The sequence below is a fragment of the Ranitomeya imitator genome, chromosome 2 (assembly GCF_032444005.1).
Source record: "Ranitomeya imitator isolate aRanImi1 chromosome 2, aRanImi1.pri, whole genome shotgun sequence".
Classification (NCBI taxonomy): Eukaryota; Metazoa; Chordata; class Amphibia; order Anura; family Dendrobatidae; genus Ranitomeya; species Ranitomeya imitator.
Genome location: NC_091283.1, coordinates 559,900,719 through 559,927,030, shown reverse-complemented (window position 1 = coordinate 559,927,030; position 26,312 = coordinate 559,900,719). Strand labels below are relative to the sequence as shown.

At 45.4% G+C, this 26,312-nt stretch overlaps 1 protein-coding gene across 1 annotated transcript in view; it reads right to left on the bottom strand.

Annotated features, from left to right (window-relative positions):
* LOC138664960 (E3 ubiquitin-protein ligase RNF135-like) overlaps positions 1-26,025 on the bottom strand; it is a 58,543-nt gene extending 32,518 nt beyond the window's left edge. Inside the window, exon 1 of the mRNA XM_069752051.1 lies at positions 25,600-26,025. Within this exon, the coding sequence (XP_069608152.1) occupies positions 25,600-26,013 (414 nt within the window). The 5' untranslated portion in view covers positions 26,014-26,025. The remainder of the gene's footprint in view (positions 1-25,599) is intronic.
* Between the last annotated feature and the right edge of the window lie 287 nt (positions 26,026-26,312).

The window sequence follows — 26,312 nt, the reverse complement described above, 5'->3', positions numbered from 1 at the left end:
ATACCATGCAAACGGACCACATGCTGAAAAAACAACGGAACCAAATCTGAAGAAGAAGGCAATTTAGGCAAAGGCACCAAATGAACCATCTTAGAGAATCGGTCACAAACAACCCAGATAACCGACATCCTCTGGGAAACAGGAAGATCGGAAATAAAATCCATAGAAATATGCGTCCAGGGCCTCTCAGGAACCGGCAATGGCAAAAGCAACCCACTAGCACGGGAGCAACAAGGCTTGGCCCGCACACAAGTCCCACAGGACTGCACAAAAGAACGCACATCACGCGACAAAGAAGGCCACCAAAGGACCTACCAACCAAGTCTCTGGTACCAAAAATGCCAGGATGACCAGCCAACACGGAACAGTGAACCTCAGAAATCACTCTACTAGTCCATCTGTGAGGAACAAACAGTTTTCCCACAGGACAACGGTCAGGTTTGTCAGCCTGAAATTCCTGAAGAACCCGTCGTAAATCAGGAGAAATAGCAGAAAGGACCACCCCTTCTTTCAGAATACCGACCGGTTCCAAGACCTCAGGAGAATCAGGCAAAAAACTCCTTGAGAGGGCATCAGCCTTAATATTCTTAGAACCCGGAAGGTACGAGACCACAAAATCAAAACGAGAAAAAAACAAGGACCATCGAGCCTGTCTAGGATTCAACCGTTTGGCAGACTCAAGGTAAATCAAATTCTTATGATCGGTCAAGACCACAATACAGTGCTTAGCTCCCTCAAGCCAATGTCGCCACTCCTCAAACGCCCACTTCATAGCCAACAACTCCCGATTGCCGACATCATAATTGCGTTCAGCAGGCGAAAACTTACGGGAAAAGAAGGCACACGGTTTCATTAAGGAACCAACAGGATCCATCTGAGACAAAACGGCCCATGCCCCAATCTCAGAAGCGTCAACCTCAACCTGAAACGGAAGAGAAACATCCGGTTGGCGCAACACTGGAGCAGAAGTAAAACGATGTTTAAGTTCCTGAAAGGCAGAGACAGCTGCAGAGGACCAATTCGCCACATCAGCGCCCTTCTTCGGCAAATCAGTCAAGGGTTTAACCACGCTGGAAAAATTAGCAATGAAACGGCGATAAAAATTAGCAAAACCCAAAAATTTCTGAAGGCTCTTCACGGATGTGGGCTGAATCCAATCATGAATGGCCTGAACCTTAACCGGATCCATCTCTATAGACGAGGGAGAAAAAATAAAGCCCAAAAAGGAAACCTTCTGCACCCCAAAAAGACACTTAGACCCTTTCACAAACAAGGCATTGTCATGAAGGATCTGAAATACCATCCAGACCTGATGCACATGAGACTCCCAATCATCGGAAAATATCAAAATATCATCCAAATATACAATCAAGAATTTATCAAGATAATTCCGGAAGATATCATGCATGAAGGACTGAAAACCAGATGGAGCATTAGAGAGTCCGAATGGCATCACAAGGTATTCAAAATGGCCTTCGGGCGTGTTAAACACAGTTTTCCATTCATCACCCTGCTTTATACGAACAAGATTATAAGCCCCCCAAAGGTCAATCTTCGTAAACCAACTAGCTCCCTTAGTCCTAGCAAACAAATCGGAAAGCAAAGGTAAAGGGTATTGAAACTTGACCGTGATCTTATTCAAGAGGCGATAATCAATACAGGGTCTTAAGGAACCATCTTTTTTAGCAACAAAAAAGAACCCCGCTCCCAACGGTGAAGAAGATGGCCGAATATGCCCTTTCTCCAAAGACTCCTTAATATAGCTCCGCATGGCGGTATGTTCAGGTACAGACAGGTTGAAAAGTCGACCCTTAGGAAACTTACAGCCTGGAATCAAGTCAATAGCACAATCGCAGTCCCTGTGCGGTGGAAGGAAACTGGACTTGGGCTCATCGAATACATCCTGAAAATCAGACAAAAACTCCGGAATTTCAGAAGAGGAAGACAGACATCAGAGGAACATCATTATGAACCCCCTGACAACCCCAACTACTCACAGACATGGACTTCCAATCCAAAACAGGATTATGTACCTGTACCCACGGAAAACCCAGCACGATAGCATCATGCAAATTATGCAACACCAGAAATCGACAATCTTCCTTATGGGCTGGCGCCATGCGCATGGTCACCTGTGTCCAAAACTGGGGCTTATTTTTAGCCAAGGGTGTAGCATCAATGCCCCTTAAAGGAATAGGGTTCTGCAAAGGCTGCAAGGGATAACCACAACGCCTAGCAAAGTCAAAGTCCATTAAGTTCAAGGCGGCGCCTGAATCCACAAACGCCATGACAGAAAATGATGACAATGAGCAGATCAAGGACACAGATAACAGAAATTTAGGTTGTACAGTACTGATAGTAAATGAACTGGCGATCCTCTTTGTCCGCTTAGGGCAGACAGAAATGACATGGGAAGCGTCGCCATAATAATAACTCAACCTATTGAGACATCTGAAACCTTGTCGTTCTGTTTTAGACAGAATCCTATCACACTGCATAGGCTCAGGAATTTGCTCTGAGGATAATGCCATAGCGCACACAGTTCTGCGCTCCCGCAAGCGCCGGTCAATCTGAATGGCCAGAGACATAGAATCACTCAGATTGGAGGGCGTGGGAAACCCCACCATAACATCTTTAACGGATTCAGAAAGACCCTTTCTGAAAATTGCCGCCAAAGCATCATTATTCCATTTAGTCAACACAGACCATTTTCTGAATTTCTGACAATACAATTCAGCCGCCTCTTGCCCCTGAGACAGGGCCAACAAGGTCTTCTCAGCTTGATCCACCAAATTAGGTTCATCATACAATAATCCTAACGTAATGCCTGAATGAAGGAGTCTACATTAAGCAAAGCCGGATCCCCAGATTCCAAGGAAAATGCCCAATCCTGTGGATCACCACGCAGCAGGGAGAAGATGATTTTAACCTGCTGAATGGAATCACCGGAGGATCGAGGTTTCAATGCAAAAAACAGTTTACAGTTGTTTTTAAAACTAAAAAATTTGGACCTGTCACCAAAAAACAAATCAGGAGTAGGAATCTTCGGTTCTAAAGCAGGAGTCTGAACAATATAATCAGAAATACCCTGTACCCTAGCAGCAAGCTGGTCTACACGAGAAGCTAATTCCTGAACATTCATGCTAGCACAAGGCTCCTCAGCCACCCAGCAATAAAGAGGGAGGAGAAGACAAAACAGACTGAAGAAAAAAAAATAGTTAAGTAAAAAGGGCAGCACACTGCAGCGCCAAAACATGCAAACTTGAAAACACGAAACCCGAACTGCATTACTGCACTAGAAATATGAAAAACGAGAGCTTTTAGCGCATAAAAATGGCCATATTTATGTGTACCTCGTAGCCACTTTACGGCATCTCTCTTATACGAGGTCCTACGCTTGACCTACCTCGCTGAGAATAAACGTCTCCATCTGAATGGGTACATGTGAAACCTCTTCTTGGACTCAAATTCTCTCTTTCTGTGGAGGGGTATTGGACCTACTATAATTAAAACACCTGTGGCTAGGAGGCAGGGAGTGCACGATCAGAAGGCTAAAGAATACATTTCAAAAACCTGACCTGCACATCCAAACATAGACTGAGTGTGAACAGGTGCTGAACCCAGAGTCGCCAACTCGTATATAGTTAAGTAAAAAGGGCAGCACACTGCAGCGCCAAAACATGCAAACTTGAAAACACGAAACCCGAACTGCATTACTGCACTAGAAATATGAAAAACGAGAGCTTTTAGCGCATAAAAATGGCCATATTTATGTGTACCTCGTAGCCACTTTACGGCATCTCTCTTATACGAGGTCCTACGCTTGACCTACCTCGCTGAGAATAAACGTCTCCATCTGAATGGGTACATGTGAAACCTCTTCTTGGACTCAACTTCTCTCTTTCTGTGGAGGGGTATTGGACCTACTATAATTAAAACACCTGTGGCTAGGAGGCGGGGAGTGCACGATCAGAAGGCTAAAGAATACATTTCAAAAACCTGACCTGCACATCCAAACATAGACTGAGTGTGAACAGGTGCTGAACCCAGAGTCGCCAACTCGTATATAGTTAAGTAAAAAGGGCAGCACACTGCAGCGCCAAAACATGCAAACTTGAAAACACGAAACCCGAACTGCATTACTGCACTAGAAATATGAAAAACGAGAGCTTTTAGCGCATAAAAATGGCCATATTTATGTGTACCTCGTAGCCACTTTACGGCATCTCTCTTATACGAGGTCCTACGCTTGACCTACCTCGCTGAGAATAAACGTCTCCATCTGAATGGGTACATGTGAAACCTCTTCTTGGACTCAAATTCTCTCTTTCTGTGGAGGGGTATTGGACCTACTATAATTAAAACACCTGTGGCTAGGAGGCGGGGAGTGCACGATCAGAAGGCTAAAGAATACATTTCAAAAACCTGACCTGCACATCCAAACATAGACTGAGTGTGAACAGGTGCTGAACCCAGAGTCGCCAACTCGTATATAGTTAAGTAAAAAGGGCAGCACACTGCAGCGCCAAAACATGCAAACTTGAAAACACGAAACCCGAACTGCATTACTGCACTAGAAATATGAAAAACGAGAGCTTTTAGCGCATAAAAATGGCCATATTTATGTGTACCTCGTAGCCACTTTACGGCATCTCTCTTATACGAGGTCCTACGCTTGACCTACCTCGCTGAGAATAAACGTCTCCATCTGAATGGGTACATGTGAAACCTCTTCTTGGACTCAAATTCTCTCTTTCTGTGGAGGGGTATTGGACCTACTATAATTAAAACACCTGTGGCTAGGAGGCGGGGAGTGCACGATCAGAAGGCTAAAGAATACATTTCAAAAACCTGACCTGCACATCCAAACATAGACTGAGTGTGAACAGGTGCTGAACCCAGAGTCGCCAACTCGTATATAGTTAAGTAAAAAGGGCAGCACACTGCAGCGCCAAAACATGCAAACTTGAAAACACGAAACCCGAACTGCATTACTGCACTAGAAATATGAAAAACGAGAGCTTTTAGCGCATAAAAATGGCCATATTTATGTGTACCTCGTAGCCACTTTACGGCATCTCTCTTATACGAGGTCCTACGCTTGACCTACCTCGCTGAGAATAAACGTCTCCATCTGAATGGGTACATGTGAAACCTCTTCTTGGACTCAAATTCTCTCTTTCTGTGGAGGGGTATTGGACCTACTATAATTAAAACACCTGTGGCTAGGAGGCGGGGAGTGCACGATCAGAAGGCTAAAGAATACATTTCAAAAACCTGACCTGCACATCCAAACATAGACTGAGTGTGAACAGGTGCTGAACCCAGAGTCGCCAACTCGTATATAGTTAAGTAAAAAGGGCAGCACACTGCAGCGCCAAAACATGCAAACTTGAAAACACGAAACCCGAACTGCATTACTGCACTAGAAATATGAAAAACGAGAGCTTTTAGCGCATAAAAATGGCCATATTTATGTGTACCTCGTAGCTACTTTACGGCATCTCTCTTATACGAGGTCCTACGCTTGACCTACCTCGCTGAGAATAAACGTCTCCATCTGAATGGGTACATGTGAAACCTCTTCTTGGACTCAAATTCTCTCTTTCTGTGGAGGGGTATTGGACCTACTATAATTAAAACACCTGTGGCTAGGAGGCGGGGAGTGCACGATCAGAAGGCTAAAGAATACATTTCAAAAACCTGACCTGCACATCCAAACATAGACTGAGTGTGAACAGGTGCTGAACCCAGAGTCGCCAACTCGTATATAGTTAAGTAAAAAGGGCAGCACACTGCATGTTTTGGTGCTGCAGTGTGCTGCCCTTTTTACTTAACTATATACGAGTTGGCGACTCTGGGTTCAGCACCTGTTCACACTCAGTCTATGTTTGGATGTGCAGGTCAGGTTTTTGAAATGTATTCTTTAGCCTTCTGATCGTGCACTCCCCGCCTCCTAGCCACAGGTGTTTTAATTATAGTAGGTCCAATACCCCTCCACAGAAAGAGAGAATTTGAGTCCAAGAAGAGGTTTCACATGTACCCATTCAGATGGAGACGTTTATTCTCAGCGAGGTAGGTCAAGCGTAGGACCTCGTATAAGAGAGATGCCGTAAAGTGGCTACGAGGTACACATAAATATGGCCATTTTTATGCGCTAAAAGCTCTCGTTTTTCATATTTCTAGTGCAGTAATGCAGTTCGGGTTTCGTGTTTTCAAGTTTGCATGTTTTGGCGCTGCAGTGTGCTGCCCTTTTTACTTAACTATATACGAGTTGGCGACTCTGGGTTCAGCACCTGTTCACACTCAGTCTATGTTTGGATGTGCAGGTCAGGTTTTTGAAATGTATTCTTTAGCCTTCTGATCGTGCACTCCCCGCCTCCTAGCCACAGGTGTTTTAATTATAGTAGGTCCAATACCCCTCCACAGAAAGAGAGAATTTGAGTCCAAGAAGAGGTTTCACATGTACCCATTCAGATGGAGACGTTTATTCTCAGCGAGGTAGGTCAAGCGTAGGACCTCGTATAAGAGAGATGCCGTAAAGTGGCTACGAGGTACACATAAATATGGCCATTTTTATGCGCTAAAAGCTCTCGTTTTTCATATTTCTAGTGCAGTAATGCAGTTCGGGTTTCGTGTTTTCAAGTTTGCATGTTTTGGCGCTGCAGTGTGCTGCCCTTTTTACTTAACTATATACGAGTTGGCGACTCTGGGTTCAGCACCTGTTCACACTCAGTCTATGTTTGGATGTGCAGGTCAGGTTTTTGAAATGTATTCTTTAGCCTTCTGATCGTGCACTCCCCGCCTCCTAGCCACAGGTGTTTTAATTATAGTAGGTCCAATACCCCTCCACAGAAAGAGAGAATTTGAGTCCAAGAAGAGGTTTCACATGTACCCATTCAGATGGAGACGTTTATTCTCAGCGAGGTAGGTCAAGCGTAGGACCTCGTATAAGAGAGATGCCGTAAAGTGGCTACGAGGTACACATAAATATGGCCATTTTTATGCGCTAAAAGCTCTCGTTTTTCATATTTCTAGTGCAGTAATGCAGTTCGGGTTTCGTGTTTTCAAGTTTGCATGTTTTGGCGCTGCAGTGTGCTGCCCTTTTTACTTAACTATATACGAGTTGGCGACTCTGGGTTCAGCACCTGTTCACACTCAGTCTATGTTTGGATGTGCAGGTCAGGTTTTTGAAATGTATTCTTTAGCCTTCTGATCGTGCACTCCCCGCCTCCTAGCCACAGGTGTTTTAATTATAGTAGGTCCAATACCCCTCCACAGAAAGAGAGAATTTGAGTCCAAGAAGAGGTTTCACATGTACCCATTCAGATGGAGACGTTTATTCTCAGCGAGGTAGGTCAAGCGTAGGACCTCGTATAAGAGAGATGCCGTAAAGTGGCTACGAGGTACACATAAATATGGCCATTTTTATGCGCTAAAAGCTCTCGTTTTTCATATTTCTAGTGCAGTAATGCAGTTCGGGTTTCGTGTTTTCAAGTTTGCATGTTTTGGCGCTGCAGTGTGCTGCCCTTTTTACTTAACTATACACGAGTTGGCGACTCTGGGTTCAGCACCTGTTCACACTCAGTCTATGTTTGGATGTGCAGGTCAGGTTTTTGAAATGTATTCTTTAGCCTTCTGATCGTGCACTCCCCGCCTCCTAGCCACAGGTGTTTTAATTATAGTAGGTCCAATACCCCTCCACAGAAAGAGAGAATTTGAGTCCAAGAAGAGGTTTCACATGTACCCATTCAGATGGAGACGTTTATTCTCAGCGAGGTAGGTCAAGCGTAGGACCTCGTATAAGAGAGATGCCGTAAAGTGGCTACGAGGTACACATAAATATGGCCATTTTTATGCGCTAAAAGCTCTCGTTTTTCATATTTCTAGTGCAGTAAGGCAGTTCGGGTTTCGTGTTTTCAAGTTTGCATGTTTTGGCGCTGCAGTGTGCTGCCCTTTTTACTTAACTATATACGAGTTGGCGACTCTGGGTTCAGCACCTGTTCACACTCAGTCTATGTTTGGATGTGCAGGTCAGGTTTTTGAAATGAAGAAAAAAAAATGGCTCAAGACCTTTCCTCCCTTCTTCTGAGATGCATTTAACTCATTGTGGGCCAGTTGTACTGTTATGATTAGGAGGCCTTGGAGCAGCATGAAAACTTTCACTGAAGTAGGTGGTAACTATACTGAACGCAAACCCTGATCTTATCACCGCAACTAGAAGTAGCCGTGGGGTGTGCCTAACAAAACCTAGACACCTCGACACAGCCGGAGGACTAAATACCCCTAAAGATGGAAATAGGAAAACTATCTTGCCTCGGAGCAGACCCCCAAAGGATAGGCAGCCCCCCACAAATAATGACTGTGAGTAGGAGAGGAAAAGACACACGCAGGCAGAAAACAGGCTTTAGCAAAGGAGGCCACTTCTAGCTAAATAAAAAAGGACAGGATAGGATACTAAGCGGTCAGCGTAAAAAATACTACAAAAATATCCACAGCAGAAAATACAAAACTCCACCACCTAACTAAAGATGTGGAGAGTATATCTGCAACTCCAGAGAATCCAACCAGACTGAGAAAAACAACTGACACAGTCTAAGCTGGACAAAAAGAAACAAATGAACAGCACTGAAAATAAGCACACAGCATGTGTGCCTCAGAAAAAGAAACAGACACTTATCTTTGTTGAATTGGCAGCTAAGCAGGAGAGGCCAGGCAGAGATCCAACACTTCCAAAGAAACATTGACAACTGGCCAGGACTAATGAGTCCTGCAAAGCTAAATACCCCAGTCAGATTTGCAATTAGCAGATACACCTGTCCAAGACTGCAGCCCAGTGACAACTGCATTACCATCTACAACCACCGGAGGGAGCCCAAAAGCAGAATTCACAACACATCAGATAGGGATTATATACATTAGATAGGACTGCTCTATTATGGGTCTACCTTGGCGATTGGTGGAGCAGCCTAATATACATTTTTTTGCAAAAAAAAGTATTAACTAAATACCCTGTATTTTTTTCATTTTTTGACTAGCACTTGCTCATTTGCTGTGACTTCTTTACAACAGAGTATTTTTGACCTTGCTGTGCTCTTTTTGTGTCTTCAAGTTTCTTGGTGGTGTGGACAGGTTTCTACTGTTGTGAATTCTGTGGCTGAGTTCACTTCTGTGGTCACAAGTGGTATTGCAGTCTCTGGGCTTCCTCCCTCAGGTGTTTTGGTGAGCTCGTTGGCTGCCTTGCTATTTAGCTCCACCTGAGTCTGTCTTCCTTGCTCCTTGTCAATGTTCCAGTGTTGGATCTGAGCTACTGCATCTTTCCTTGGGCCTGCTGCTCTGCTAGATAAGTGCTTCTAGTTTGTTTTCTGTTTTTTCTGTCCAGCTTGCTATTAACTTTTGCTGGAAGCTCTGAGAAGCAAAGGGGTGCACCGCCGTGCTGTTAGTTCGGCACGGTGGGTCTTTTTGCCCCTTTGCGTGGTTTTCGTTTTAGGGTTTTTGTAGACTGCATAGTTCTCTTTGCTATCCTCGCTCTGTCTAGAATATCGGGCCTCACTTTGCTGAATCTATTTCATTCCTACGTTTGTCTTTTCATCTTGCTAACAGTCATTATATGTGGGGGCTGCCTATTCCTTTGGGGTATTTCTCTGAGGTAAGTCAGGCTTGTATTTCTATCTTCAGGCTAGTCAGCTCCTCAGGCAGTGTCGAGTTGCATAGGTAGTTGTTAGGCGCAATCCACTGCTGCTTATAGTTGTGTGAGGATAGATCAGGTACTGCAGTCTACAGAGATTCCACATCTCAGAGCTCGTCCTATTGTTTTTGGTTATTGCCAGATCTCTGTATGTGCGTTGATTACTGCACGCTGTGTTGCCTGATTGCCAGCCATAACAGTACAAGGAGCCACACCAATGATTCCCAATAGAGGGAAAAAAGAAATCCTGACATCATTTTTTTTTCTTAGCTCTGTCTTCAGCCTTTTTTTTCCCCTAGACATTAGAGTGCTTCAGGACACAGCTGTGGACATGGATATTCAGGCTCTGTGCTCCTCAATGGATAATCTCGTTGTAAATGTACAAAAGATTCAAGATACTATTGATCAGAAATCGATGCTAGAACCAAGAATTCCGATTCCTGATTTGTTTTTTGGTGACAGAACTAAGTTCCTGAGCTTCAGAAATAATTGTAAGCTATTTTTGGCCTTGAAACCTCATTCTTCTGGTAATCCTATTCAACAGGTTTTGATTATTATTTCTTTTTTGCGCGGCGACCCACAGGACTGGGCGTTTTCTCTTGCACCAGGAGATTCTGCATTGAGTAATGTTGATGCATTTTTCCAGGCGCTGGGATTGCTTTACGATGAGCCTAATTCAGTGAATCAGGCTGAGAAAAATCTGCTGGCTTTATGCCAGGGTCAGGATGATGTAGAAGTATATTGTCAGAAATTTAGGAGGTGGTCAGTACTCACTCTGTGGAATGAATCTGCACTAGCGGCCTTGTTCAGAAAGGGTCTCTCTGAAGCTCTTAAGGATGTAATGGTGGGATTTCCTATGCCTGCTGGTTTGAATGAGTCTATGTCCTTGGCCATTCAGATCGGTCGTCGCTTGCGCGAGCGTAAATCTGTGCACCATCTGGCGGTATTGTCTGAGAGTAAACCTGAGCCTATGCAGTGCGACAGGACTATGACTAAAGTAGAACGGCAAGAACACAGACGTCTGAACAGACTGTGTTTCTATTGTGGTGATTCTACTCATGCTATTTCTAATTGTCCTAAACGCACTAGGCGGTTCGATAGCTCTGCCGTTATTGGTACTGTACAGTCCAAATTCCTTTTGTCCATTACCTTAATGTGCTCTTTGTCATCGTATTCTGTCATGGCGTTTGTGGATTCAGGCGCTGCCCTGAATCTGATGGATTTGGATTATGCTAAACGTTGTGGATTTTTCTTGGAGCCTTTGCGGTGTCCTATTCCGTTGAGAGGAATTGATGCTACACCTTTGGCCAAGAATAAGCCTCAGTACTGGGCCCAGCTGACCATGTGCATGGCTCCTGCACATCAGGAAGTTATTCGCTTTCTGGTACTGCATAATTTGCATGATGTGGTCGTGTTGGGGTTGCCATGGCTACAAACCCATAATCCAGTATTGGATTGGAACTCTATGTCGGTAACCAGCTGGGGTTGTCAGGGAGTACATGGTGATGTTCCATTTTTGTCAATTTCGTCATCCATTCCTTCTGACATCCCAGAGTTCTTGTCGGACTTTCAGGATGTATTTGAAGAGTCCAAGTCTGATGCCCTACCTCCGCATAGGAATTGTGATTGTGCTATCGATTTGATTCCTGGTAGTAAATTCCCTAAGGGTCGTTTATTTAATTTGTCCGTACCTGAACACACCGCTATGCGCAGTTATGTGAAGGAGTCCCTGGAGAAGGGACATATTCGCCCATCGTCGTCACCATTGGGAGCAGGGTTCTTTTTTGTAGCCAAGAAGGATGGTTCGCTAAGACCGTGTATTGATTACCGCCTTCTTAATAAGATCACTGTTAAGTTTCAGTATCCCTTGCCATTGATTTCTGACTTGTTTGCTCGGATTAAGGGGGCTAGTTGGTTTACTAAGATTGATCTTCGTGGTGCGTATAATCTGGTGAGAATCAGGCAGGGAGATGAATGGAAAACGGCATTTAATACGCCCGAGGGTCATTTTGAGTATCTGGTGATGCCGTTCGGACTTGCCAATGCTCCATCTGTTTTTCAGTCTTTTATGCATGACATTTTCCGTGAGTATCTGGATAAATTCTTGATTGTTTACTTGGATGACATTTTGATCTTCTCAGATGATTGGGAGTCTCATGTGAAGCAAGTCAGAATGGTTTTCCAGGTACTGCGTGCTAATTCCTTGTTCGTGAAGGGATCAAAGTGTCTCTTCGGTGTGCAGAAAGTTTCATTTTTGGGGTTCATCTTTTCCCCTTCTACTATCGAGATGGATCAGGTTAAGGTTCAGGCCATCCAGGATTGGACTCAGCCGACATCTCTAAAAAGTCTGCAGAAATTCCTGGGCTTTGCTAATTTTTATCGTCGCTTCATCTGTAATTTTTCTAGCATTGCCAGACCATTGACCGATTTGACCAAGAAGGGTGCTGATTTGGTTAATTGGTCTTCTGCTGCCGTGGAAGCTTTTCAGGAGTTGAAGCGTCGTTTTTGCTGTGCCCCTGTGTTGTGTCAACCTGATGTTTCTCTTCCGTTCCAGGTCGAGGTTGATGCTTCTGAGATTGGTGCAGGGGCGGTTTTGTCACAGAGAGGTTCTGGTTGCTCAGTGTTCAAACCATGTGCTTTCTTTTCCAGGAAATTTTCTGCTGCTGAGCGTAATTATGATGTGGGCAACCGAGAGTTGCTGGCCATGAAGTGGGCATTCGAGGAGTGGCGTCATTGGCTTGAGGGTGCTAAGCATCGCGTGGTGGTTTTGACTGATCATAAGAACCTTACTTATCTTGAGTCTGCCAAGCGCTTGAATCCTAGACAGGCCCGTTGGTCGTTATTTTTTGCTCGTTTTGATTTTGTGATTTCATACCTTCCGGGCTCTAAAAATGTGAAGGCGGATGCTCTGTCTAGGAGTTTTGTGCCCGACTCTCCGGGGTTATCTGAGCCGGCGAGTATCCTCAAGGAAGGAGTCATTGTGTCTGCCATCTCCCCTGATTTGCGGAGAGTGTTGCAGAAATTTCAGGCTAATAAACCTGATCGTTGTCCGGCCGAGAAACTGTTCGTCCCTGATAGGTGGACTAGTAAAGTTATCTCTGAACTTCATTGTTCGGTGCTGGCCGGTCATCCAGGAATCTTTGGTACCAGGGAGTTGGTTGCTAGATCCTTCTGGTGGCCATCTCTGTCACGGGATGTGCGTGCTTTTGTGCAGTCCTGTGGAATTTGTGCTAGGGCTAAGCCCTGCTGTTCACGTGCCAGTGGGTTGCTTTTGCCCTTGCCGGTCCCGAAGAGGCCTTGGACACATATTTCGATGGATTTCATTTCTGACCTTCCCATTTCTCAAAAAATGTCGGTCATTTGGGTGGTCTGTGATCGCTTTTCTAAAATGGTCCATCTGGTGCCCTTGGTTAAATTGCCTTCCTCCTCTGATTTGGTGCCTTTGTTCTTCCAGCATGTGGTTCGTTTACATGGCATTCCTGAGAATATTGTTTCTGACAGAGGTTCCCAGTTTGTCTCGAGGTTCTGGCGAGCCTTTTGTGGTAGGATGGGCATTGACCTATCTTTCTCCTCGGCCTTCCATCCTCAGACTAATGGCCAGACCGAACGAACCAATCAGACCTTGGAAACATATCTGAGATGTTTTGTTTCCGCTGACCAGGATGATTGGGTGTCATTTTTGCCGTTGGCTGAGTTCGCCCTTAATAATCGGGCCAGCTCGGCTACCTTGGTCTCTCCATTTTTCTGCAATTCTGGGTTCCATCCTCGTTTCTCTTCAGGACAGGTTGAGTCTTCGGACTGTCCTGGTGTGGATTCTGTGGTGGACAGGTTGCAGCAGATCTGGACTCAGGTAGTGGACAATTTGACCTTGTCCCAGGAGAAGGCTCAGCTTTTCGCTAATCGCAGACGCCGTGTGGGACCCCGACTTCGTGTTGGGGATCTGGTTTGGTTATCTTCTCGTCATATTCCTATGAAGGTTTCCTCTCCTAAATTTAAACCTCGTTTTATTGGTCCGTATAGGATTTCTGAGATTCTCAATCCGGTGTCTTTTCGTCTGACCCTCCCAGACTCCTTTTCCATACATAATGTATTCCATAGGTCGTTGTTGAGGAGATACGTGGCACCTATGGTTCCATCTGTGGAGCCTCCTGCCCCTGTTTTGGTGGAGGGGGAATTGGAGTATATTGTGGAGAAGATTTTGGATTCTCGTGTCTCTAGACGGAAACTCCAGTATCTGGTCAAATGGAAGGGTTATGCTCAGGAAGATAATTCCTGGGTTTTTGCCTCTGATGTCCATGCCCCAGATCTTGTTCGTGCCTTTCATGTGGCTCATCCTGGTCGGCCTGGGGGTTCTGGTGAGGGTTCGGTGACCCCTCCTCAAGGGGGGGGTACTGTTGTGAATTCTGTGGCTGAGTTCACTTCTGTGGTCACAAGTGGTATTGCAGTCTCTGGGCTTCCTCCCTCAGGTGTTTTGGTGAGCTCGTTGGCTGCCTTGCTATTTAGCTCCACCTGAGTCTGTCTTCCTTGCTCCTTGTCAATGTTCCAGTGTTGGATCTGAGCTACTGCATCTTTCCTTGGGCCTGCTGCTCTGCTAGATAAGTGCTTCTAGTTTGTTTTCTGTTTTTTCTGTCCAGCTTGCTATTAACTTTTGCTGGAAGCTCTGAGAAGCAAAGGGGTGCACCGCCGTGCTGTTAGTTCGGCACGGTGGGTCTTTTTGCCCCTTTGCGTGGTTTTCGTTTTAGGGTTTTTTGTAGACTGCATAGTTCTCTTTGCTATCCTCGCTCTGTCTAGAATATCGGGCCTCACTTTGCTGAATCTATTTCATTCCTACGTTTGTCTTTTCATCTTGCTAACAGTCATTATATGTGGGGGCTGCCTATTCCTTTGGGGTATTTCTCTGAGGTAAGTCAGGCTTGTATTTCTATCTTCAGGCTAGTCAGCTCCTCAGGCAGTGTCGAGTTGCATAGGTAGTTGTTAGGCGCAATCCACTGCTGCTTATAGTTGTGTGAGGATAGATCAGGTACTGCAGTCTACAGAGATTCCACATCTCAGAGCTCGTCCTATTGTTTTTGGTTATTGCCAGATCTCTGTATGTGCGCTGATTACTGCACGCTGTGTTGCCTGATTGCCAGCCATAACATTCTACAGACTTGTTCACTGTGCAAGTAGCCCATGTGTTTTGGTTCTATAATTGTTATCTTGTTTCTACAAGACTGGGGAGTCCACCACTCCTCTGTGGGCCATTTGCATAGAAGCTCTTCCACCCTGCATGTCCACATGGATATTTTCTCTCTGAACCCTGCTAATACAGGTACTATACAGATGATCAGGTTTTTAATACATCAGATAGGGATTATATACATTAGATAGGACTGCTCTATTATGGGTATACCTTGGCGATTGGTGGAGCAGCTTAATATACATTTTTTTGCAAAAAATTATTAACTAAATACTCTGTATTTTTTTTTCATTTTTTGACTAGCACTTGCTCATTTGCTGTGACTTCTTTACAACAGAGTATTTTTGACCTCGCTGTGCTCTTTTTGTGTCTTCAAGTTTCTTGGTGGTGTGGACAGGTTTCTACAGACTTGTTCACTGTGCAAGTAGCCCATGTGTTTTTGGTTCTATAGTCATCCATGTAGTACAATTCATTTCCCATAGTATAAGGCACCCCATAGTTTTTCATATAGTATAGTGTATTCCCCATAGTCCTCGATACAGAATAATGCAGCCCACATATAGTATAATGCAGCCATCGACCCACAGAGTATAATGCAGCCACCCCACAGAGTATAATGTAACCCCCCATAGAATATAATGCAGCCCCCTTCATATAGTGTAATGTAGCCCCCTCCTAGACTATGATGCAATCACCCCTCAGAGAATATGAATATAATACAGCCCCCCATAGAATATAATGTAGCCCCGAATAGAATAGAATACAGCCTACCTCCCCAAAGAATATAATGCAGCCCCATCAAAGAGTATGATGCAATCCTCCCTCATAAAATCTAATATGGCCCACATAGAATATAATGTAGAACACCACAGAAAATAATACAGCCCACCTTCCCATTAACCAGATGTTTTTGGCTAAAATTCAATATTTGAGACATTTCAAAATGTTACAAAATATTTGCTCAGTTTTTCTTCCAGCACCCTAATAGAGTGCAATTATACAAAAATATATGTATACTTTATGTAGTGGACATGTGAAAACTTACTGAAGGGGTTGTTCAACATTTTACTCAAAATCGGTGCAAAGAAGCAAAACATTTTTTCATTTCCGCCCAACCCATGAAACATAATGCAACATTTTGATTAATTCGGTACAAAATCCACCAGCACAAGAAGACAGACGGGAGAAAATTACAACTTAAAAAAAGACACAATAAATGGGGGCGATCAAAAAATTACAACGTATTAAGGTGTAAGTAAACAATGACATCCCCAATATCCTGGATCTAAACTAAATTAATTGTGTACACCTATTACTGGAAGAAAATCTTATAACTTACAGTGGAATTGCTTTTCTTCCAGGTAAATATTTTTCTCTTCTATTTCTGCTCATCCTGAGGAAGTGGTTCAAAGACCTTGCTATTTATATAACCCTGGGAAAACTCTCATTGTACATACTGTAGATACTGTACTAATGTAGGACTCTGGTTTGTAGACGTCATCATGTCATTGGAATCTGGATTTTATAGCATAAACTAATGGCATGTACAGTATATAAGGGTGCTCTAATGCTGAGTAAATCCTTATCTTTCTTGTAGAAATCTGTTTTGCTGTGTTAGAGAAATCCATAGGTGAAATTGTATGCTAATGAGCTGTAAGTGCAGTAGTTGGGCAGTGCACTTACAACTCCCCGACCTCTCTGGCATTTCCCTGCCCACTGCCTGCCTCCTGTCTCTGACAGGTGACTCATGTTTTAGTCACCTCTTCGTCAGTCAGTGACTGTAGGTAGGCAGCTGGCGTAGAATAGGGAGAGAAGTGAGAGAGCTGTAAGTGCAGTGTCTGCCTATTGCACTTGGAAATCATTAACATACAATTTAACCTATGGATTTTTCTATAACAGCAAAACAGATTTCTACAAGAAAGTTAAGGATTTACTCAGCATTAAAGGGAACTTGTCAGCAGGATTGTGCTCAGTAACCTACAGAGAGTGTCAGGTCGGCGCCGTAACACTGATTAAAATAATACCTTGGTTGATGAAGTCCGTCTTATGGTTGTTGTGTAATCTTTATTTTCAGTTTTGAGTTAATGGTAGGCTCGCGCTTCGGGGCGGCCTGTGGAGGGGTCTTCATGTGGTGCTCTAATTAGATATTCATGTGTATGGCTTCTGACAGGTCACTGATCCCTCAGTGACATGTTGCCTAGTTTATATAATCAATATAATATACATATAAATCTTGGGGAAAAAATCCCCTTGTACAGGCAGGGACCGGCCATGGTACCAGCTCTGCAGCATGATCACATATGTAATGTGTTTATAATTCATTTCTTATAATTCATTTGAGTTATCCTCAAATTCAATAAAAAAAAAATTGGTTTGAAAATGGCACCGGCTGCGCCTTCGCAGTAGCAGCTATCGGTGATCCAGTAACTGCTACTGCGCAGGTGCCGGCGGCACCATGTTTGTAGAGGAAAAAAATGTCCCCCTCCAAGATGGCGCCATCGGCGACTGCGTAGTAACAGCAATCACCGATGGCTGCTAGCTGCTAATGTGCAGGCAGCGGTGGCAGCATCTTACTGGCCATCTTGTTAAAGAAAAAAAAGTGTTAAATCATTTTGGAGATAAGTGGCAAATCTTTGCAAGTATTTTAGACAAATCTTTCCCATAGTTGCCCTCAGTAGCGTAGCTATCGGTGGGGCAGAGGGTGCGGGCGCCCCGGCTCTGCGCTCTGAGGGGGCCCACCCGGAGCTACGCTACTGCAACTGCATAGTTACATTCTGCGGCAGAGCAGGGAGAATCGATCTCATTGCTCTGCCGCTATGGGGCCCCTGAGCAGGCGGGGGGGCCCAGTGCTAGCAGTGGGCTCCCCGCCGTCATCGCAAGGTCAGCTGTATCGGCATCTAGCCGATACAGCTGACCACGGTGATGAGAGAAGGAGGCGGAGCGCTGTGCTGCGCTCCTTCTCCCATCATCCCCCACATCGTCTGACAGCGGGTGCGATGACGTCACCGCCCGGCACCCGCTGTCAGGAGATGAGCGGGAGCAGGGAGCGCCGCTGGAACAAGGAGGAAGAGAGGTGAGTATTTATTGTTTTTTTATGGGGGTGCTGTCTTATGTACTGGATCTGCCTATGGTGGGGTGCTGCTTTTTATATACTGGATCTGCCTATAGGGGGTGCTGCCTTATATACAGGATCTGCCTATGGGGGTGTGCTGCCTTATATACAGGATCTGCTTATGGGGGGTGCTGCCTTACATACAGGATCTGCCTATGGTGGGGTGCTGCTTTTTATATACTGGATCTGCCTATAGGGGGTGCTGCCTTATATACAGGATCTGCCTATGGGGGTGTGCTGCCTTATATACAGGATCTGCTTATGGGGGGTGCTGCCTTATATACAGGATCTGCCTATGGGGGGTGCTGCCTTATATAAAGGATCTGCCTATGGGGGAGCTGTCTAATGTACTGGATCTGCCTATGGGGGGTGTGCTGCCTTACATACAGGATCTGCCTATGGATGGGGTGTGTTATGATCTGGTGGTTTAGGAGCAACATGGAACGAGCTCTGAAGGAAGTGGTACCTGTACTGACCACAGTCCCTAAGCTCAACACAACACTAGAAGTAGCGGTGGGATGCTCCTAACACTCCCTAGGCACCTCGTCACAGCCTGAGAACTAACTACCCCTAAAGATAGAAACAGGAAAACTATCTTGCCTCAGAGAAAATCCCCAAAGGATAGATAGCCCCCCACAAGTAATGACTGTGAGTGGAGAGGGAAAAGACATACACAGAATGAAACTAGGATGAGCATAGGAGGCCAGTTTAGCTAGATAGATAGGACAGGATGGAATACTGTGTGGTCAGTATAAAACACTACAAAAAATCCACACAGAGTTTACAAAAATCTCCACACCTGACTAAAGGTGTGGAGGGTAAATCTGCTTCCCAGAGCTTCCAGCATCACAGAATTAATAAATACTGACAAGCTGGACAAACATAGAAAGCACAGAATGGATAAGTCCACAACCTGTGGACAGAAAAGAGCAAGCAAGGACTTAGCTTTGCTGAACTGGTCAGGATAACAGGGAAATCCAAAGAGATGTGAATCCAACCAGGAACCATTGACAAGTGGCACAAGCTGAAGAAAAGAGCCAGGGGGTGTTAGCATTAGCCGAAACGCGCATCGGGGTGGACGGATGTTCGGTATTTGAACACTGTGGTCATTATTCCCCTTGGTATGTATATCCTTTACACTACTACCCTATATGGTGAAATGATCAGTATGACTAAAATGCGAATGATGATACCTATTTATTGATGTGCACTTTATATGGTCTCTTGATGTATTTTTCTGTCATTGATATGCATACCTATATCCGCTTCCGTCCTGTGTTTATGTGCTGAGGGTGGCACGGGGGAGTATCCCTATCTGCTGTTTTCATATCTGTCATATTAAATAAAGATTTTTTGTAATTTATATCTATTCGGATGTATGACTGCGTTTTTTCTAAGTGGGCTGTTCTCTGTGAATTTGCAGTTTTGTCCATGATGGTCTTATCCAGTCCCCCTTTTCTTTGCACACAAGTAATTAAGTCCCTATTGGGAGTAATAATATTATTATCTTTTCGGTGACTGATATGTATTCCATGAAATTTTCTATATTATAGAAGGGTGCTTTAAAATTTAGAGGGCACAGAGAACCACACAACAGGTGTAATAGGGTCACATAGGGCAGCAGCGGCACAGTATTTGGGTATCAGGGGCAGTAATAGGGACACAAAAGGCAGCAGCGGCTCAGTATTGGGGTATCGGGCAGTAATAGGGACACATATGGCAGCAGCGGCTCAGTATTGGGGTATCAGGTGCAGTAATAGGGACACATACAGCAGCATAGACTCAGTATTGGGGTTTCAGGTGCAGTAATAGGGACACATACAGCAGCAGCGGCTCAGTGTTGGGGTATCAGGTGCAGTAATAGGGTCACATACGGCAGCAGAGGCTCAGTATTGGGGTATCAGGTGCAGTAATAGGGTCACATACGGCAACAGCTGCTCAGTATTGGGGTGTCAGGGGCAGTACTAGTGACATACTGCAGCAGCGGCTCAGTATCGGGGTATCAGAGGCAGTAATAGGGACACATACAGCTACAGCGGCTCAGTATTGGGGTATCAGGTGCAGTAATAGGGACACATACGGCAGCAGAGGCTCAGTATTGGGGTATCAGGGGCAGTAATAGGGACACATACAGCTACAGCGGCTCAGTATTGGGGTATCAGGTGCAGTAATAGGGACACATACGGCATTAGCGGCTCAGTATTGGGGTATCGGGCAGTAATAGGGACACATACGGCAGCAGCGGCTCAGTATTGGGGTATCAGGTGCAGAAATAGGGACACATACGGCAGCAGCGGCTCAGTATTGGGGTATCAGGTGCAGTAATAGGGACACATACGGCAGCAGCGGCTCAGTATTGGGGTATCAGGTACAGTAATAGGGACACATACGGCAGCAGCGGCTCAGTATTGGGGTATCAGGTGCAGTAATAGGGACACATACAGCAGCATAGACTCAGTATTGGGGTTTCAGGTGCAGTAATAGGGACACATACAGCAGCAGCGGCTCAGTGTTGGGGTATCAGGTGCAGTAATAGGGTCACATACGGCAGCAGAGGCTCAGTATTGGGGTATCAGGTGCAGTAATAGGGTCACATACGGCAACAGCTGTTCAGTATTGGGGTGTCAGGGGCAGTACTAGTGACATACTGCAGCAGCGGCTCAGTATCGGGGTATCAGAGGCAGTAATAGGGACACATACAGCTACAGCGGCTCAGTATTGGGGTATCAGGTGCAGTAATAGGGACACATACGGCAGCAGAGGCTCAGTATTGGGGTATCAGGGGCAGTAATAGGGACACATACAGCTACAGCGGCTCAGTATTGGGGTATCAGGTGCAGTAATAGGGACACATACGGCAGTAGCGGCTCAGTATTGGGGTATCGGGCAGTAATAGGGACACATACGGCAGCAGCGGCTCAGTATTGGGGTATCAGGTGCAGTAATAGGGACACATACGGCTGCAGCGGCTCAGTATTGGGGTATCAGGTGCAGTAATAGGGACACATACGGCAGCAGCGGCTCAGTATTGGGGTATCAGGTGCAGTAATAGGGACACATACGGCAGCAGCGGCTCAGCATTGGGGTATCAGGTGCAGTAATAGGGACACATACGGCAGCAGCGGCTCAGTATCGGGGTATCAGGTGCAGTAATAGGGACACATATGGCAGCAGCGGCTCAGTATTGGGGTATCAGGTGCAGTAATAAGGACACATACGGCAGCAGCGGCTCAGTATTGGGGTATCAGGTGCAGTAATAGGGACACATACGGCAGCAGCGGCTCAGTATTGGGGTATCAGGTGCAGTAATAGGGGCACATAGGCAGCAGCGGCTCAGTATTGGGGTATCAGGTGTAGTAATAGGGTCACATACGGCAGCAGTGGCTCAGTATTGGGGTATCAGGTGCAGTAATAGGGTCACATACGGCAGCAGCTGCTCAGTATTGGGGCATCAGGGGCAGTAATAGTGACATACTGCAGCAGCGGCTCAGTATCGGGGTATCAGGGGCAGTAATAGGGACACATACAGCTACAGCGGCTCAGTATTGGGGTATCAGGTGCAGTAATAGGGTCACATACGGCAGCAGAGGCTCAGTATTGGGGTATCAGGGGTAGTAATAGGGACACATACAGCTACAGCGGCTCAGTATTGGGGTATCAGGTACAGTAATAGGGACACATACGGCAGTAGCGGCTCATTATTGGGGTATCAGGCAGTAATAGGGACATATATGGCAGCAGCGGCTCAGCATTGGAGTATCAGGTGCAGTAATAGGGACACATACGGCAGCAGCGGCTCAGTATTGGGGTATCAGGGGCAGTAATAGGGACACATACAGCAGCAGCGGCTCAGTATTGGGGCATCAGGTGCAGTAAGAGGGGCACATACGGCAGCAGCGGCTCAGTATCGGGGTATCAGGTGCAGTAATAGGGACACATACGGCAGCAGAGGCTCAGTATTGGGGTATCAGGGGCAGTAATAGGGACACATACGGCAGCAGCAGCTCAGTATTGGGGTATCAGGGGCAATAATAGGGACACATACAGCAGCAGCAGCTCAGTACTGGGGTATCAGCAGGATGAGGAGTTTGTGCAGGTTGGGAATAGATGGTGATGGGGCTGGAATATGAGAAGTGAAATGAGTCTTTGCTGTATTCTCTGCAGGTGAGTCCTGGCTGGAAGAAGCTGTCATGTCGGTCTGGGCCAGATGGAAACGATGGAAAAAGTGACGACTCCATCAGAAAGAACATCAGCGGTAAGACATTATCTGTAACTGTGCAGTGATCTCTTATACTGTATGTTCTGTAGGACTGGTGTCTACCACTGACCATATGGCGGTAATATCCATGTTGGTCGTTATATAGAGACTAGATGGTTGCCTCATTCTAACGCATCGGGTATTCTTTAATATGTATGTCCACGTAGTATATTGCCCAGCCACGTAGTAGATTGCTCAGCCACGTAGTATATTGCCCAGTCACGTAGTATATTGCCCAGCCACAGATTGCTCAGCCACATAGTATATTGCCCAGACACGTAGTAGATTGCCCAGTTACATTGTATATTGCCCAGTGACGTAGTATATTGCCCAGTTACATTGTATATTGCCCAGTGACATAGCATATAGCAGAGCCACATAGTATATTGCCCAGTGACGTAGTATATTGCCCAGTGACGTAGTATACAGCACAGAGCCACATAGTATATTGCCCAGTGACGTAGTATATTGCCCAGTGACGTAGTATACAGCACAGAGCCGCATAGTATATTGCCCAGTGACGTAGTATATTGCCTAGTGACGTAGTATAAAGCACAGAGCCACGTAGCATATTGCACAGCCCATGTAGTATATTGCCCAGCTATGTAGTATATTGCCCAGTCACCTATGACACAGGTTAAAAAAATAAAAAATAAACATATACTCACCTTCCGCAGGCGCGTTGTAGCACTGTTGCCTGTGTGGGGTGCAGGCGACATCTTCCGGTCCCAGGGTGTGCTGACGTCGTGGTCATGTGACCGTGTTGCGGTCACATGACCGTGACGTCACGGCAGGTCCTTGTCATGCAGGACCTGTCATGACGTCGCGGTCACATGACCATGTAGCGGTCACATGACCGTGACGTCATGGCAGGTCCTTCTGCCAGTCCATCCGTGCGACCGGAACGTGCCGGTTGCATCGCGAGGAGCGTGAAAGGCGGCGCAGGTGAGTATATAATCATTTTTTATTTTTTTTATTATTTTTAACATTCGATGTTTTTACTATTGGCGCTGCATAGGCTGCGTCAATAGTAAAAAACTTGGTCACACAGGGTTAATAGCAGCGGTAAAGGACTGCATTACACCGCGGCATAACGCGGTCTGTTACCGCTGCCATTAACCCTGTGTGAGGGCAGACTGGAGGGGTGTATGCGGGCGCCGGGCAGTGAGTGCGGGGAGTAAGGAGCGGCCATTTTCTTCCGGACTGTGCGCGTCGCTGATTGGTCGCGGCAGCCATGACAGGGAGCTGCCGAGACCAATCAGCGAACGAATAACCGTTACAGACAGACAGACAGAAGGACAGACGGAAGTACCCCTTAGACAATTATATAGTAGATTATCTTCAGTAACAGCGCGGTCATCTGCTGAGGATCTCCTCCACTATTAGGGCGCGTCACCGAGTTGTAATCAAGGTTACCTGGTTAGGGGCCCACTCAGAAGCTTCGCCCCCCCCCTGAACCAAAACCCTAGCTACGCCTCTGGGTGCCCTCAATACTTTTACTAGCTAACAAACCACCCAGACTCACTAATCAGCAACACAAACTAGTTTAATTTATTTGCCTGGCAGCCAGAGTAGATATTGCTGCAAAATGGCTATCAACAAGTCTCTCTGTGTAAGCAATATGAGTTTCCAGAATGACGCTATCCAACAACAGAATTATACTTTAAAATTTGGACCCCATGGTCTGACTACCTTCGGTTTCCAGGTATTTGGCACCTATTTTCCACGCATTACTCGAAATACAGAGCTATACCATATTGATCCAACAACTTCCCTTCCTCCCCTATCTTTATATCTTAGATTATCAGCAGTGTAACGATATGTTCACATGTGACATGTAGCATTTTTGCAGAGTATTTTATGCATCTTATTTGGTGTGTAAAATTCTTAGCATTTTCCAGGACCAGCATAACCAGAATTCTGGAATCTCATACACAAGCAGCGTTTTTTTCTGTGCTAATTTAAAGCCTTAGATAATAATAAATGTGGATAGTGGCGCTAGTATGTAGGAAGAACTAGCTACAAAGTAACATAACAGGTACAGTAGTCTCAAGAGTTAAACAGTATGAAAAGAAGATATATTTCCTTTACAGTTCACTTCTAGGGAGGGGAGGAAGGACAAGAGCAGGAGTCATAAGGGAGAGAGGGGCCCAGTATGCCAGTGGTATCACTATACTAATTATTGGATTGTTGTAGGGCCCAGATGGAGTGGGATTTTTTTTTTAATAGCTTTGCTGCATTTTTTGCCAGTTTCAGCGTTTCTGCTGCATTTTTAAATGAATCGAAGGAAAACACAAATACAAACGATAGAAAAAAGCATATAAAAAGCAACAAAAATACATATATTGCATGCAATGTGTGAACATACCCTTAATGTGTTAGGCTACGTTCACACTAGCGTTGCGCCGCCCTGCATCGGCGACAAAAACGCGCGCAAACGCACGCAAAAACGCGCGCGTCTTGCGACGCGTGCGTCGTTTTTTGACCAAAATCGGACGCACAGAAAATGCAACTTGTTGCATTTTCTTGCGTCCGACGCTAGCGTCGAAAACGACGCAAGTGTCGAAAAACGCCACCCAAAAAACGCACGCGTCCCCTATGTTAAACATAGGGGCGCGTCGCCGCTGCGTCGCCGGCGCAACAGCGACGCACATTGGCGGAACGCCAATGTGAACGTAGCCTTAAATGGTTTAACCTCTGTTGAAAACTGTTAGGCTATGTGCAAACAGCGTATTTTAGACACCTGCACAGCCACCGGGTGGTCTTGCCTTCATTCTTGTGGTGGCCACATCGTTGATGTCTTTCATTCTGCACTGTGTAGAGCGGGTGGCTTTTCAGTGGAAATCTTCACATGAACACTGTAATGTTGGTTTGATATTGCTGTGCAGTATGTTCATTCTATGGGGCGCTTTTGAGATGCTTTTTCACATGATATGTGAACAGGCTTAGTATTGTTTAACATTTCCCCAGCTTGTGGTTCCTTCTTGCCAATTAAGCCAAGGGTTAATAGCTAAACATCTGATAAAACTGTTTGAAACTTTAAAAAAAAACTTTTATCTGTATGGCTCAAGTGTATGCAAGATGACTGCAATTTCTCCCCACTTACATACTTTCCCTGGACTATGGTTCCCTAGTATGGAGCCACGCAGTTTCGGTGGAGATTTTCCTCCAAGGAGTACAATGCTACTTCATTTTTTTGTCTGCTTGATTTGTGCTGAATCTGACTGTATAAAAAACGTGCAAGACTTTGTATGAAACCATAATCATAAGGTTGAGCAATAACAGGCTCATTTACTTTTATGGTACCTCCATCACAATTCTGTATCATACCCATAACTGAGGTGACCATTGGAAGTACATACCTGAGCACTGGGGGCTTCATCGCCTTCACTTACAATGGGTGATTCAAAGTTGTTGCTGCTTTCAGTTTCTCGAACTGCATCTGGCATTTCTTCTTGGCACTGACTTCTCAATGGTATACCAATGCTCCTGGCATGACTGCTGAAGGCACTGAAATCATTAGACCCTTGAAGACTGGAAAAATCATCCACCATTTGGGCGAGAATACTGTTCTTGCAAAGTCTTGGCGAGGAGTCTGGTCGAAACGAGGAGCGACACTGTGGACAGGAGCTGGGTATTCCTTGCAGAGACCAACACTGTGTAATGCATATCAAGCAGAACGTGTGCCCACAGGGAATAGTGACTGGTTCCCGAAACAGGTCCAAGCAGACAGGGCAATACAAATATTCAGAGCAGAGGAAGGCAACAGTGGCCATGTTACACGATGTGAGGACACAATGCTGGAGAGGGTCGGAAGTTCTGGGACAATGGGAGGATATAGCTTTTTTTTTCTTTACTCCTCCTCCGACACACCAAATTATTCTAGAGATATGAACAGAGACATCTGTGTGACCATGTATAGACCGTACAAGTGATCCTTCAGCTAGTCGTGTCTCTAGATTATCCTAAATTTGCTGAAACTTGCATAAAGTTTTATTCATTGTGAAGAGAATAAAATATTTTTCACACCATTAACATCTTCCCACCATCGGGTCCTTAGACTACTTACAATATC